Genomic DNA, 16,261 nt, shown 5'->3' on the forward strand with positions numbered 1-16,261 from the left:
ACTTTTGTGTTGTGTATATATATATATATATATATATATATATATATATATATATATATATATATATATATAGTCATTAATTACAAAGTGATGCACATTGTTTACAACAATATTAGACGTCACACTCCTGCATAACCATACAATTAAAGTCTTAAAAGATAAAAAAGGAATATTAGAAAAGATATTGCCTCATCTTTATTTTTTATGCATTCCCTTATTTGGTTTATTATATTTTAACTACTTTTCAATCAATTTTGTATTCAAAAGAGTTTGTATTCATCAGTATAACGTGGCAGAAGAATCAGTGATGAGTGAGTTTGATTTTGAACTAATGAATTTATTACAAGAAAACGAATTATGCTGTGTAGATCATAATAGTTGCATAAAGTTAAAAAGTGTGTTTTCTAGCTCTTGCACTTACTATGCCTTTAAATCAACTCTATGAGAAGCAGTATTTAAATACACACTCTCTTAGCCTGCCCCCTACTGTTGCCCGGACTCACTTTCAAACATGTGCATACACTTAAAAACACCCAATATAAAAACTGCACCTCTTAACTACAATAAGCAAGTGTAACGACACTTTAGAGCATCCAGGGATTTTTTTTTTTTGCATTGTGGAATTTTATAAGCCAGATTTACCCCCAATTAACTTCCTGATTGTGCTGTTTAGAGACACTGTTGGTAAAGGATTTTGTGGATTGTGCTGCTTATAGTGGTTGTTTGGCGATACTGCACCAGTTTGTGTTGAGCGCTCATAAGCATAAAAGGAGTTTGACAGTTAATGTAATCAATAATATTTAACGTTTTGCAGCCAGGGTGTGAATTTAAATTGTAACCATCACAAGAAACTTTGTAATTTTAATTCGATTATCTTTGCAAAAGTTATTTTGATTATATTTTAATTCTCAAGATGGCTACTTTTTCATATTGAGTTAGTGTTTTAAACGTTTCTCTGTAAGTGGCATGAATTATTCCGTGCATATCCAACTACTGTAGTTAAATTAAGGCTAGGACTTTTTTTTGATGTTGTACTGCCTAAAACAGCCAGTTGGTGTCATCTTTTTTCCTTTTTTTTTTACCTCGTACCTGACGTTTTCAACGGAAAATAATGAATGCACTGTCACACTTTCCTAAAATGATGCCCATTTACTAATAATTTCTTTTTTTTTTTAAATGTTTCTAGAAAAAGAAGCCAGTTAAGAGCCAGGGAGCCCTCCGTCCTGGAGCCTTTCTACCCTCTCCAGCTCTTACTACTCTTCCCCATTTCATCCAAGCTTCGACGTGACTTTTAAGACCTGAGCCAGGCACAATAATCGGACACCTTACCGCTACCCGGAAGCCATCAGGATGATAACGTCAGAACTTTCTGTGCTTCAGTGAGTAACACTCTCACATCTTCAGCTCTTCATTAAGGGATGGTGTAATAATTGTCTGTGGTTTGCAATAATCTGTGGTCTGTGGAGCCCTTTGAGAGTCTTTGTGATTAATGGATATACAAATAAACATGACTTGACTTGACTAGATCAGTGGTTCTCAACTGGTTTGACTTTGGGACCCACAATCCCACCTGAATTACAAGCTGCAACCCAAATCGAGAGTGAAAAAAAGTGCAGTTTTAACCAGAGATAGTTGAATATATCATGCTTTTTTCACAAAATGACCAGCGAAATGTCTTCAGGTATTAATATCACCGATGCTCAATCACCTGCTTTTTAAACAAATTCCAAAGCACTTCAATTCAGTGTCTTCAGACATTTTACAGACTTAACATGCACATTAAAACACAAAGTGAAGAAGTGTAACTACTGAGGTATATATATGTCAAATCAAGTCAAATGATGTTACTTAAGCACCCATTACTTAACCCCATTCACTGAGCCTAAAAATGACCAGCAATGTACTGGTTTTCTCCATACCCACATTTAACCACACACTAAAAATATTAACCCTCATTTTGTTTTGTGGTCTCCAGTGACCTGTTGCAAGGTTAGAAAATGTAATAAGTGATGTGTCTCAGGGGCTATAAAAATCAAATTACAATATATGGTCATGGATGCATATTTTTCTTGAATATGTCATACCCCTCCTCCGTATCAATCTCCCAAAAAGGGTCAGAAATGACTCTAGCCACCTCCCACTAGGGGGATATGGCTCCGGTATATAATAATAATAATATACTATAATAACTATATTGAGATATACTTCTCTCTTTTTGATCTTCAGGACTGAGTTAAACCCAGGTCAACATTGACCCGCCAACAGCACTTAATTGTGCCGATTCCTAACACAAAATGAGGGTTGAACAAAAAGTGCAATTTAAAAGTCTATTATATCTTTTTATGTACACAGATGAACTTTGTTTCTGATTAGCCGATCAAAAGATAATTACAATCAAAACTTAATAGAAAACATTTTAAGAAAATTAGTGTCCGGGTGGCAACACCGTCAGTTGCGATACCAACACAATGTTCCAACTTGAACCGACTGAACTCAAATATAAATCCACAGTTGTGAAAATTTCTTCAGCAGTTGTAGTAATAAGGAGTTCTCTTGTACAGAATAATTGTTAGTGTAGGTCCCTGTCTCACACACGTCTGGCAGAAACAAGTAAAATGTTTTTTTCTTTTGTCAGTAGATTTACCCATTTCTAATGCAAAATGACCACCTACATCATGCAAGCTGTGGTCTGTTGTTTGATTGTCCTCGGTTATGTCTCCAAATTTGCGACTTATTGTGCCATTTTATAGCGGATTTTTTTAGTCTCCCACCATATCGGCAGGTTAGATGAAGTCCTCAGCAATGGCACGGTACTTTTAAACTTTGCAATACAATGTGCCACATTGCAAAATGCACGCAGTGGTTGTTCTTGCTTCGAGCGCAAACTAAGACACTTTTTAATGTCCTCAGGTCCTCAAGTCGTGTATGGACATAGTTCACAGTGGTGTTGTTTTCAAATGCCGCTTCGATTTTGGTGGTTTAATGCTTTCGTTTGCTGTCACCTCGCTGTACAAAGCACACTGAGGATTTCGTCTTTGTCTTAAAAATATTAAAATCCATATCTCATACTTTTTCGCTGGTTCTGCTTTGCATGATCAACATGTGTAAACAAACATCACCAGTCTATTTCTGTTGTGTGAAATGGAGGCTGTCAACTCCAGTTTAGTGGGCATTATCACCATCCCCTGTCCAAGAGTGGAAATGATGCTCAGGTTTTTTTTTAGCATTATTTTGCCAAGGCAAAGGCCCATGACCCACCAAAAAAGGGTCTGTGACCCACTTTTGGTTTGCGACCCGCCAATTGAGAAATACTAGTATAGATGGTCTTGAGATTTTTTTAAGAATGGGACTTACTGAAAATTCAAAGGAAATGTGCATTAGTTAAAAAAGAAGACAGATTTGTTTCGTTTCACATAGAAAAAGGTTTAAACACATCTTAATTCTATTATTATCATTTTTTTCCTGTTGAATTGTTTTTATTTTGTATAATAGGGACTCGTCCAACGAGTCCGGTGCCACAGATACAGTGAGCCTCAGCATGAGCCTGGCGGACATGGAGGACCCTGAGGCAAAGGGCAAAAAGAAGCGAGGAAGGCCAGGGAAGCAGACACAGGTAAGACCTAAATTCTTTAAAACAGCTTTTTTTTCATAAGCTCCACTGTATAAACATTCCCATTTGTACAGACGGCCGTTAAGAAGCCCCGCAAGACACCAGTGGAAAAGGGTTTGGGCGGAACCAGAGGGCGAGGCAAAGCCAACGGCATAGCCCAACACAACGGCGACAATTTAGAGCCCATTACACTGTTCGAAGTAGTCAAAATGGGAAAGAGCGCCATGCAGGTGACGATAAGACAGAAATACTTAATGTACTGTATAAGCTGAGAGTCTGAAAATTCATTTTTTTACATTATTTTTTTATTTTGGTCTGTAGTCAGTGGTGGATGAGTGGATTGAGTCGTATAAACAAGACAGAGATTTGGCACTCCTGGATCTCATCAACTTTTTTATTCAGTGCTCCGGGTGCAAAGGTAAGACAGAAGACATTATAATGTAAGTTCTGTGTTGAATTAGTTGGTTTGAGTTATCTAAATATTCTGAACAGGCACCGTCCGGATCGAGATGTTTAGAAACATGCAGAACGCCGAGATCATTCGCAAGATGACGGAGGAGTTTGATGAAGTAAGTGGGGCAAACAGCTGAAAAAACAAAATCTTCTGTTGTGTATAAACGGTGTGTATGTGTCGTTAGAGGTTGTCAGAGGCCTTTTTCAAAGCAGAATGCTGTACCCAAAGTTGTCTACCTTACAAGTGTGTTGCCATTTTGCACATGTACAAAGCCTTATGTCGATTTATGTTTTCCACAGGACAGCGGCGACTACCCACTCACCATGCCGGGACCCATGTGGAAGAAATTCCGCTACAACTTCTGCGAGTTCATCTGCGTGCTCATCCGCCAGTGCCAGTACAGCATCATCTACGACGAGTACATGATGGACACAGTCATCTCGCTTCTCACAGGGTTGTCCGACTCCCAGGTCCGAGCTTTCAGACACACTTCCACGCTGGCAGGTAAGGCGACTGACGGGGTTCCAGTGGATCCTTGAAATCTCTTAAAAGGCATTAAATTAATTATTGTGAAAACAAGTCCTTAAATGGCAATGAAATGTCTTAAATCCAATTTTCCAAAGACCTAAAAATGTGAACACATTAACAAGATTTATATTTGTTTGAACGAAAAAGATTTAGTAACATTTTTCAATTGTCTTTTCTAAAAAATCACCGATTTACATTTGTGGCAACATCGCATGACCACAATAATGGAACTATCAAAACGTTGATGTGGTTTCGGACGAGCCTTTCAGAGCAGATGCATGTCCTAGGTCTACCCACAATACACATAGCAACCTAGGACAAGGACGTTTACTCTTGACCATGGAAACATTTATAAATATGCAAATATAATGCAAAGTGGCTGTCTGACGAGAGTTTTTTGCCATGGCTTAAAGCTGTGCCAGGTAAGGTGTATCGGGCTTAATGTAATGTGTGCAAGAAATATTTGAGTTTTTTTGTTTTGTCTGTTTTAATTGCCTTTTTTGTCGACTTGCCTTAAGATGTAGAAACCCTGAAAGGATTATGGATCGTACTTTTGTTGCAACGCTCACAAGAGGTGCTTTAAAATTGTCACGCACTTTGAGGATGAAATGGATTTTTCTCTGCTGTAGCTATGAAGCTCATGACGGCGCTGGTGAACGTGGCACTCAACCTCAGCATCCACCAGGACAACACACAACGGCAGTACGAAGCAGAGAGGAACAAGATCGCCGGCAAGCGGGCCAATGAGAAGCTGGAGCTGCTGCTACAGAAAAGGAAAGAGGTCTGCGAGAACAGGAAAATTATTTAGCATTTTTTTTAGTGCAAAATGAAAGAATAATTCATGTGTTTTCTCTTTTTAGCTTCAAGAAAATCAGGACGAAATCGAGAACATGATGAACTCCATCTTCAAGGGGATATTCGTGCATCGCTACAGGTGTAAATTCTCATATAAAGAAATTTTATTGTTCTTAGATTTAGTATTATCTTTATTGTCACTGATAACAATGTTGTGAACATTGTTAAGGACAAGATTAGATATGGCACTTCAGGATGAACACTTAATAAATACTTCAAAGGGGACAAAAATGGGTTAAGAAGTATCAAAAGCCGGTAATGTCCTCCAAACTGGGGAGACTAGTATGAACTTTGTTGGAAATATTTCAAACAAAAAGAGGAAACAAAAATACCATCAATATATATTTTTTTAAATTAACTGAAGAATTTCACATTTATATTTTCCGGACAGGAAGTACAGTGAGGGTACCTCATTCGAGTTCCTTATTGAAAAAAAAAGATGCTTTAATTTCATGGGAATACTGAAATTTTGTGACTTCACAGAACAAACTGAAACATTAAGAAATTCTATGATCTAATAAATTCTATGTTGTTTTCTTTTTTCCAGTTTTTTTAATTCAAATAAGAAATGTTACAATATTTATCAATTGCACGCTGATCATTACAAGTCTATGTATTCAGAACCAAAACAGTTTCTTACCATTTAAACTCATAGTGAAAATATATACATTGTTATCTGTTCATAAAATTGACATGGAAATGAAGGCTAAACATGGAGGCAGATAATTTTGCTTCTGAGTATGAGATTTTTTTTTTTTCTCAAGACGTAAGGAGTAGTCATAATTGTTAGCATGGGGAGCTAGGTCATGATTTCTCCTTTTTCCTCCCAGAGATGCAATTGCTGAGATCCGAGCCATCTGCATCGAAGAGATTGGTGTGTGGATGAAGATGTACAGTGATGCCTTCCTCAATGACAGTTACCTGAAGTATGTTGGCTGGACGCTACACGACCGGGTGAGTTGAGCGAAAATTCCTGCATTTTTTTTTCATGTCATAGCTCGATTATTGATATTTGTCTCCCTTTCAGCAAGGCGAGGTGCGTCTAAAGTGCCTAAAAGCTCTGCAGAATCTGTACACCAACCGTGACTTATTCCCCAAGCTTGAGCTTTTCACGAACCGCTTCAAAGTAAGTCCACAAGAAGGTGACACAATGGGGGAGTGACATAAAAGTTGTGTTTTTGTCATAACAGGACCGTATTGTATCAATGACGCTGGACAAGGAGTATGACGTAGCTGTAGAGGCAATCCGACTAGTCACGCTTATTCTGCAGTGAGTAACCGATCTACCGAGCTGTGGATGGGAAATTTGTTCTTTCCATAACATTTCCCGCCATCAAAAATACTGTATTTGTGTTCCTACAGGGGGAGCGAAGACGCACTATCCAATGAAGACTGTGAAAACGTCTACCACCTGGTCTACTCCGCCCACAGACCTGTTGCTGTGGCCGCTGGCGAGTTCCTGCACCGGAAGTGAGTCAACTAAGATCACAACAACATTGTCATTTTAAATTGCCATGCTTAATGTGCCCTCTACATGCTTTTATCAGGCTGTTCAGTCGTCATGACCCACAGGCAGAAGAGGCACTGGCCAAACGCAGAGGCCGCAGCAGCCCCAATGGAAATCTCATACGCATGTTGGTGCTATTCTTTTTGGAGAGTGAGGTAACACTGAGGAACTCTTGGCCAGGTGTTTCCAACCACAGGTTTTCCTACTATGATGTTTGTTTTTTTGTATGTAGCTTCATGAGCATGCAGCTTACCTGGTGGACTCGTTATGGGAAAGCTCTCAAGAGCTGTTGAAAGACTGGGAGTGTATGACTGAGCTGCTTTTAGAGGAGCCTGTGCAGGGAGAGGAGTGTAAGACACATTATAACATATTTTTCTCTTTTCTTTATTCTGATAATGCTGACTATTAATGTATCCCCACTCTCATCTGCAGTGCTATCAGACAGACAAGAAAGTGCACTGATAGAGCTGACTGTGTGCACCATTCGACAGGCGGCAGAGGCCCATCCGCCTGTGGGCAGAGGCACCGGCAAACGGGTATGCAAGGCCATAGATTATCTTAATTTTTTTCATTTTCATGGATTTTAAGATTGTTTTAAGTGAACCAAACCTTTGCAGTCCACCAGGCATGTAAACACCTGCTGTAAACTTTGTCTGTCCCCGGAAAAGTGCATGCATGGCTACAAGTCTTTTTAAACAAGCTACATTTTTATCCCTGCCCTACTACCTCAAAAAAGAAATTCCTGACCCATTGTTTTAAGTACAATATTTCTCCTTTGTATCTTGGTTCTTGAATAAAATGAAAACATGAATCCTTACAATTAGCAAATTTGTATCATTCAGCAGAAAGGAGACAATTTAAAGAAATATTTTCACCAAATTTTGTGAAAAATACCAGCACTTTAAATTATGACAATCAACCATCTTCTAGATTTAGCTTATTTTAGGTATACATTTTCATATTTTATTAGAAAAACAAGATACAATATCTTAAAGTAAGAAAACTATACTTAAAATGAGCAATATTTCTGACAATGGGGTAAAAGATTTCTCAGTGTAATTTGTATTGATGTAATGATCTGTTTCTGTGCAACCATCCAGGTGCTGACAGCCAAAGAAAGGAAGACCCAAATTGACGACAAGAACAAACTGACGGAGCACTTTATCATGGCTCTGCCCATGCTGCTATCCAAGGTAAGCTATGCCTTTTAAGTGTATCCATGAGAAAGGATCAAACAAATGACCCGCCCGTGTTTTCTCAATCCCCACAGTACCAAGCCGATTCTGAGAAAGTGGCCAACCTTCTCCAAATCCCGCAGTTTTTCGACCTGGATGTGTACAGCGCCGGGCGTATGGAAAAGCACCTTGATGCGTTGCTCAAGCAGATCCGGCTGGTGGTGGAGAAGCACATCGAGACGGACGTGTTGGAGGCATGCAGTAAAACCTACAGCATCCTCTGCTCGGAAGAGTACACAATCATGAACCGCGTCGACATCGCCCGCTCGCAGCTCATCGACGAGATGACCGATCGCTTCTCTCACTCTGTGGAGGAGCTGTTGCAGGAGGTGAGGCATTGTTGCTAACCGAAACGGCAGAACCTTTAAAACGAATGTAATGCTTTATAAACATATAAGACTCTATGTCACAACTAGTTTTAGTTATCTCTAGATTATATTTGTACCTTAAAAAATGCTTCTGTAGCAAAAAATCTGCAGTCATAATACTTTTTTGGGTAAAAAACTATGTTGGCATTCAGGCCGAGGAGGCTGATGATGACGACATCTACAACGTTTTATCCACACTTAAGAGACTCACGGCATTCCACAAGTAAGACTCTCTCATTCCTTACCCTACAATCTGCCTGTAGTTCGAAATATGTAACCCTCCAAATGTCTTTTGGTCAGCGCTCACGATCTAACGCGGTGGGATCTTTTTGGCAATTGCTACCGGCTGCTGAAGGCGGGCATCGAGCTGGGCTCAATGCCGGAACAAATAGCTGTGCAGGCGCTGCAATGCTCCCACTACTCCATTCTCTGGCAACTTGTTAAGGTCACAGAGGGGGCCCCTAGCAAGGTGACTTTAACACCACTTTACCAGATAATACATTTGTAGGCTCGACCAAACATTTATAATACAGTTGCAGTTTAATGTTACACATTGTTAATATGTCAAAATTTTTTTTTTCAGTTTTAAAAAAGTTAAGGTGGACTACTGTACTTAAAACATGAATATGGACTGACCCACATTCGTCTTTAAGGAGCTGAAATAGAATATATAAATTATATATATAAAAAATAACAACAGTTATGTTTGTTTTGATTGTTTGTTTGATACTTCAATGAACACAACAGTCTTTAAAGTTAAATACTGTTTGGTTTGCAACTTAGTTTGGTTACTATTCTATGCCCAATTTGTGTAAGCAATAGAGTGAAAGTGGATTATTCCTGTATATTATTTGGGTCTCAGACATTTTATGAAATGAACTTGACGTAATGCTACTGTTATGTGATCATATAGGATGACTTGTTGGCCCTAAGGAGAGTGGTGAAATCTTTCCTTGCCGTGTGCCAGCAGTGCTTGTCCAACGTCAACACGCCAGTTAGAGAGCAGGTACAATTAAAATAAATGCAGCCTGGAATTTTGACATCTTACGAGTTTCCAAACACCTCACAATATTTATTCCGCTAAGGCCTTCATGCTCCTCTGCGACCTGCTGATGATCTTCAGCCACCAACTGACAACAGGCGGCCGCGAGGGCCTCCAGCCGCTGGTCTTTAACCCCGACGGCACTCTGCAGAACGAGCTGCTCAACTTCGTGCTGGACCACGTCTTTATCGACCAGGACGACGAGAACCAGAGCATGGGTAAGAGAGGGTTTGTAAAGTCTCTAAAAAGAATAACTTGTCACCTAAAGAATGACCTTCATCCCCTTTTAGAAGGCGATGAAGAAGATGAGGCCAACAAGATCGAGGCCCTGCACAAGAGGAGGAATCTGCTGGCAGCTTTCTGCAAACTCATCATCTACGACATTGTCGACATGCCAGCAGCTGCCGACATCTTTAAACACTACATGAAGGTTAATCATCATAACGAATCGTGCTTTTCAGAAATAAATATAATTATAAGGCACACGGAAATAACCCAAATCGGCCCAAAATTTGAATGTTATGCAACGGGGTACCAACCTGATAGCATTAGCAAGGGCACCAAATCCTAACCACCAGGCCTCTAGGGACATGGATGGTTGTCCACAGTTGCATAAAATTGGATGCAATGAGAATGTTACCCGGATCATGGTGGGAAAAGCGACAGGGCCCATCAATTAGCCCACTAGGGATACAGGAACACATGAAAAATTATTAGGTCTTATCTCTTTATCACACGTTTTTGGTGACATAACCAGATATGTTAGAGAAAACCGAAAATGATTAAAATTGATATTATGTTTTACTTTTTGTCCATTTAAACTAAGCATTGTAAGTGACCAAAAATTTGAAAATGTGAAGCCATACCGATGTTTATATCTTTCAGGATGACTGAATTTTCTTCCCACAATGCCTTTCTATTCAGTCAGTTAAGAATCTTGTGGACTTTGTAAAGACTTTGCGAGCCGGCGATACAATACTTTCTGTTCCACTGACCGGTCTAATCTCTGACAATATTCTCACGCCCCGGCCCAATAATAACATCAACAATCTGGTACTGTGACTTAAAATAGTGTAATGATAAGATGAAACCTAAAGTGATTTAATGTGTTGTCTGTATCTCTAGTGGTCTAGTGGTTTAGACCTGGTGCATTCCCCGCCTCAATCCATGTTAATCTCCCATTGCACCCAATGTTACTGTAGTTTTAAATTGATGCGCCCTTCAAACAAAATCACAAGAGATAATTTTTGGGGTGAGCCTTGTGACTTCATAGTGCGGAAAATACTTTTTTTTATTTTTATCCTTTTGTCAAATAAATATTCCCCTAGTGTTATTTTTTTTCGTAAATCTCCTGTATCTTTCCTCAGTATTACAACGACTACGGCGACATAATCAAGGAGACCCTAAGTAAAACAAGACAGACTGACAAGATCCTCTGTGCCAAGACCCTTATTCTCAGTCTGCAGCAGGTCAGATCATCACTACAACCTTGATTTCTATATCCACACAGATAAACACACGTCGTTAATCTCACTCTTTGTTTTTGCAGCTCTTCAACGAGCTGATGCAGGATCAGGGCCCCACCTTGGACCGCACATCATCACACGTGAGCGGCATCAAGGAGCTGGCCCGTCGCTTTGCCCTCACCTTTGGCTTGGATCAGATCAAAACTAGGGAGGCAGTGGCCACGCTACACAAGTAAGAGTGATGGCGTATAAGCAGCAAGGGCTGTATTGTGCTGATCAGTTTAGGTAAACACACGTGTAGGACTTGCCAATGAGTTAAGTCACATTTTTTTGTATAGCCCATAATCACAAGGTCTCGAAGGGCTGATCCACCAGTACAGATTTCATTGATTTAATACTTCCATTATGGCAAGGAAAAACTTTTATATTATTTAAACTCAGCCCGGGAAAAATTAAGATACCTTGAAAGGGGTCACACATGTGGTAGTCCCTGTTCCAAGATGACCAGGGAGCTATATATGTCGCAAGGCCATCAACATAATCAACATACACAGTCAACATCCACAATTAGTATTAAAATAACAAGTATTAAAATAAATTGTACAACAAGTACAATGGACAGCAGCGGGCAGTGTCATAGTTTTGGCACCACCAATATCGAACAATTATTGGTTGTTCCCCACCAATCATATTTGATCACTTCATTTTTATAAACCGTAATTGTCTAGTTTAAAAATGTTTTACCGGTGCTTTGCATGGGTGAAGCATCTAATGCCTCCTGATTAATTTTCTCTTTTTTTTTTCCTACTTTATCTGTTGGCTAAATGCTTGGCCACTAAGGCCTATTGTTGCCTTTTTTTTTCAAGTGCTACTGCGTAAATACTTATGCTGACATTCTTTGTATCTTATTTTTCTCTCTAAGTCTTTATTATATCGGCATACTGGTGTGCAAAGAATGATCACTGATTTGTTATCAATGATATTAAAGAATATTTTATTCTATAGCGCCCCAGCCCTACAAACAGACACTATTAATTTTTGTCTTACTGGCTTTTTCTCATGTCAGAGATGGAATCGAGTTTGCCTTCAAGTACCAGAATGCTCGAGGACCCGAGTTCCCTCCCATTAACTTGGCCTTCCTAGAAGTTTTGAGTGAGTTCTCCTCTAAGCTGATCCGCCAAGACAAAAAGACAGTGTAAGTATACTCACAACATTTTGAATTGATGAAAACATTAATGAACCACACTTCTTTGTCAGTCACTCCTATCTGGAGAAATTCATGTCGGAGTCCATGTCAGAGCGTCGGGAAGACGTGTGGCTGCCGCTGATCTCATACAGGAACAGCTTGTTAACGGGCGGAGACGAGGACCACATGTCTGTCACGTCAGGCTCAAGTAGTAAGACTGGCTCGGTCCGCAGCAAAAAAGGACGGCCGCCACTGCACAAGAAACGCATCGAGGGTAGGGCTGGTGAAGGAGGCTTTCGATAGGAATGGAGTGTGGGTGAATTCATGCTGACTTTCTTGGGATTTTGCAGAGGAGAGCAGCGTGGAGGGCTCATGGCTGATGCGCAACGACAGTTTGCAAACCCCCGGCGCTTTGCAAACTCCTCAGCTCACCTCCACCGTCCTCCGAGAGAACAGGCCGGCAGAACACATGCCGGACCCCGACTCGGAACCTGGGTCGGAAAACGACTTTGTGCACAAGTGAGTATTACTGCTGGCCTGCAGATTGTATCACATTTAAAGTTATATTTTACTGTAATTGTTCTGGACATCAATATAATAACCAATCAGTATTTTTTAAATACTACGATGTCTTCAGCCCTCAGATGCAGATGTCGTGGCTCGGCCAGCAGAAGATGGAGGAGGTGACTAGGAAGGACCGGACGGCTATGAACTACATCAAGTCGCGTGGCAATCAGGGTGTCCGGCAGACTGTGTAAGTTGGACTTTGAAACCTTGTGCAGTGTTTTCATAGGACTTTGTGAGACCCTGGAGGGGGGACAGTCTAAGAGGGTCATGCGCCCCCAGAAGTGTATTTTGTACATGTTTTGATCAAATGCATCAATCTGGTATATTTTGGAGCAAAATTAAGAAGCAAGATATATGATTGTGTGACCTTGTAAACTATTGAATCATAAATGCACTAGTTATGAAAGGCAATGACGGCAAACAAGTCACACCCACAAAGCATGGCAAACACTCGTCATCTCATCTCATCTCATCTCATAAGCCGTACCGCTTATCCTCAGTAGGGTCGCGGGGCGCTCGTCATCTAATTAGACTAAAAATAACTAGTGTTGTTCCAATGCCGATGCGGTACCATTATAAGGCATCGTAGCTGTGCGTAAACAGACTAAATCACTGACTTTTAATTCTAATTAAATCTAATACTCATTTGGGTAAATCACTTTATTAAGTAGCTCTACGGCTGCTTTTGTAATTGCTGCTTTAACAGCATGCCAGGTTATTGCAACGCGCAACCTATGAGCTGCAGTTAAGGCCCATGTCCACCAGAGCATTTTCCTACCCTGAGCTTGATTTTTCTAACTGGCACCGTCATGTTTTACACACTATGTCCAAAACACTGGCAATGCAATGAGGCGCCGGCCCGATTTACTGCGTGGACGCTCGGCGCTAAACCTTTTTTCTCTGGTCGCAGAAAGTTGATTAGAGTGTGTAATGTTTTTATGTAAACTCACTGACCTCCAGGCGGGGGCTGATGGAGGATGACGCAGAGCCCATCTTCGAGGATGTGATGATGTCGTCGCGAGGCCAACTGGAGGACATGAACGAGGAATTCGAAGACACCATGGTTATCGATCTGGTCTGTGAAAACCCCGTTTTTAATGATGTGCTTAATTGCGCCACATTTTTGACTATTTCATTGATGTGAAATCCTGACAGCCGCCATCGAGAAACAGACGCGAGCGAGCTGAATTGAGACCGGACTTCTTCGACTCCGCAGCCATGATTGAGGATGAGTCGGTAAGCAATTAATGCAGTATTTAATGCAAGAATATATCAAATGTATTTATCTTTTCACCCACTGAAACTGGGAACTCACTGTTGTTGTTTTTCTACTGAAAATCTATTTAACCAATCCAGTAAAATCTCCTTTCAATACGTTCACAATTTACAGAAAAAGATGACTAATTGTTTTAGGTTTTACACATTATATTGTTGCTTGAGGGGAAAGGATGGGAGGGGAAAAAACTCAAACTGTAAAATGCGATTCAAACAATGGTAATTTCTAAACGAACTAAAAATGTTATAATGGGGTAAAACATAATGAGTTTAAAGGCTGAAGTATCCTTTAAAATGTTGAAAGGTAAATATTTTTTTTATCTACTTTATGTTGACAATGCTGAACTGAGTTCAAAAAGCCCTTATGCATTATTTTCCACCATGCCTATCTGCTTTGATCTTACTTTTAGCGAAGTTGTTTGTAACCCTGGGTTGGAGGGATGGGGTCCTGTGGGGAATTTTGTTTTTATTTGTCAAGTACGGTACAAACAACAAACCAAACCTCAAGAAAAATGAAAAAAAAAAAAATATATAGCACGTCTAAGAAATTCACATACTTGCACGCGCATCATGAACGAGCTGACAGAGGCTGCAACGAAGACGCAAGCCAGGAGATGGTGCTGTGATCGAACAGGTTAAAAATCCCATTCAGCTCCTTTAAAACGATTAAAAGAGGGATCATACAAATATTTTTGGGGGCTTGGTCCCTTAAAAGTCTTTGGCGTCAACCGTCATCTTATTATTTTCTTTGATTTGTTCATTTTGTGATGTGGTGTTTGATGCCTGAAAAGAAAAAGTAAATGTGGAGAATTCAAAACCCAACATTTTAATGAACTACTATTGTAGGCAATAAAATCAAACCATCCTCCTTCACCACATAACCACATTCATACATGCTTGATGGTTATGTGAACATATACATGGTGACGCACAGAGAGACACCATTTTAAGGAAACCCACGCAAGGGGATTTGTCCATGATTGTTTCGGTGAATGTCTTGTGTTTGTGCGCCTTTTCAGGGGTTCAGCATGCCCATGTTCTGATGACCACCACAGTGAAAAGAAAACATAAATGCGCCTTCTGACCAGGAAGTAAATGAACAGCGCTGGTGGGGCGGATCCACAATAGCTGTCAATCACACCTTATTCCGAAGAAGGTATTGTACTAGTACTTCACTTCTGGACACCTGGCACGGCCCTTCCTCTTGGGACAGTTTGATAAGTGTTGGCCAGGTGTCCTGATCTGTACAGCCCCGGCCCCTTCCCTTGTGTTGCACTTTGGTCCATCGGCATCAGTTCCAAGAGTGGACGCGGACTCTATATGTTCTATATCTGTGCTCTTATCACTCCCCTCTTCCCCACACATCTTATTCTGTTCTCGGAGTTACTCTGCACACAAATAACGTTTTTTGTAAAGTTAATACAAACACATGAAAAGACGTTTCTAATTCTGTAGCTTTAGTACGAAAAGTTTTAAAATCAAGTGTTTGTTTGTACAGTGTTTTCTTCTTGAATGTGTATTCTTATTTGTTGCCAAATGGTGGCCTACATACAGACTTTCTCTTCCAAGTTTTCTTCCCCCATTTCTTACTTTGGTTTTCCCTTTCTTCCCCCTCCTCTCAGCCTCAGTTTTTGCTGTTGCCCCCTCGCCACTGCAGACAGTGTTTGATTCGTGTCGGTGCATCATGTACGTTGTTCGAATGTGTCTTAGGGTTTTGCTCGTGTAAATATCACAGACGGTTCGCCGAGCCCTAATGCGCTCTAAAAAGCCTTTTTTTTTGTTTGTTTATTGTTTGTTTTGGGTATTTTTTTTCTGTCGACCTTTAATTGTTTTTAAGAAAATAAAATGTGTATTCAATAATGGAGTTGTGGTTCTGTTTTAACATCTGTTCCAATCTTTGCCTACCTTAGTTACAGGTCCCAGATCACCCCGGGTACTACGCAATATTGATTTAAAGTGGCCCAGACCTCACCCACAGGGTTTCTGTAAAATAAAGAGATTGTGTGTTGGAATGAGGATGGGTAAACCACTCAACTTGAATCTTTTCACTGATGCGATTTGGGCAGGCATGACTCACGCCGTAAAGCCGTACCGCACAGTTTCCTACCCACTCCCCTGACAACACACTGCAGCCATACAGTCAATTATCTTTGGTGGTCCTCCATTTC

General features: G+C 40.3%; 1 protein-coding gene across 1 annotated transcript in view; it reads left to right on the forward strand.

The window, feature by feature from the left end:
• stag1a (STAG1 cohesin complex component a) overlaps positions 1–15,957 on the forward strand; it is a 40,935-nt gene extending 24,978 nt beyond the window's left edge. The window contains exons 2-32 of the mRNA XM_088355266.1: positions 1,187–1,379; positions 3,493–3,613; positions 3,685–3,840; positions 3,932–4,028; positions 4,103–4,179; positions 4,364–4,568; positions 5,222–5,373; positions 5,453–5,526; positions 6,278–6,401; positions 6,475–6,573; positions 6,638–6,717; positions 6,810–6,917; positions 6,995–7,109; positions 7,187–7,304; positions 7,387–7,490; positions 8,055–8,147; positions 8,225–8,518; positions 8,710–8,780; positions 8,858–9,026; positions 9,471–9,563; positions 9,643–9,817; positions 9,890–10,029; positions 10,967–11,068; positions 11,149–11,297; positions 12,132–12,260; positions 12,323–12,525; positions 12,602–12,770; positions 12,889–13,005; positions 13,779–13,893; positions 13,974–14,054; positions 15,113–15,957. Of these exons, the coding sequence (XP_088211392.1) occupies positions 1,351–1,379; positions 3,493–3,613; positions 3,685–3,840; positions 3,932–4,028; positions 4,103–4,179; positions 4,364–4,568; positions 5,222–5,373; positions 5,453–5,526; positions 6,278–6,401; positions 6,475–6,573; positions 6,638–6,717; positions 6,810–6,917; positions 6,995–7,109; positions 7,187–7,304; positions 7,387–7,490; positions 8,055–8,147; positions 8,225–8,518; positions 8,710–8,780; positions 8,858–9,026; positions 9,471–9,563; positions 9,643–9,817; positions 9,890–10,029; positions 10,967–11,068; positions 11,149–11,297; positions 12,132–12,260; positions 12,323–12,525; positions 12,602–12,770; positions 12,889–13,005; positions 13,779–13,893; positions 13,974–14,054; positions 15,113–15,136 (3,783 nt within the window). The 5' untranslated portion in view covers positions 1,187–1,350 and the 3' untranslated portion in view covers positions 15,137–15,957. The remainder of the gene's footprint in view (positions 1–1,186; positions 1,380–3,492; positions 3,614–3,684; positions 3,841–3,931; positions 4,029–4,102; positions 4,180–4,363; positions 4,569–5,221; positions 5,374–5,452; positions 5,527–6,277; positions 6,402–6,474; positions 6,574–6,637; positions 6,718–6,809; positions 6,918–6,994; positions 7,110–7,186; positions 7,305–7,386; positions 7,491–8,054; positions 8,148–8,224; positions 8,519–8,709; positions 8,781–8,857; positions 9,027–9,470; positions 9,564–9,642; positions 9,818–9,889; positions 10,030–10,966; positions 11,069–11,148; positions 11,298–12,131; positions 12,261–12,322; positions 12,526–12,601; positions 12,771–12,888; positions 13,006–13,778; positions 13,894–13,973; positions 14,055–15,112) is intronic.
• Positions 15,958–16,261: the final 304 nt, after the last annotated feature.

The sequence above is a fragment of the Urocampus carinirostris genome, chromosome 15, assembly GCF_059441175.1.
Source record: "Urocampus carinirostris isolate Australia breed hairy pipefish chromosome 15, RoL_Ucar_1.0, whole genome shotgun sequence".
NCBI lineage: Eukaryota > Metazoa > Chordata > Actinopteri > Syngnathiformes > Syngnathidae > Urocampus > Urocampus carinirostris.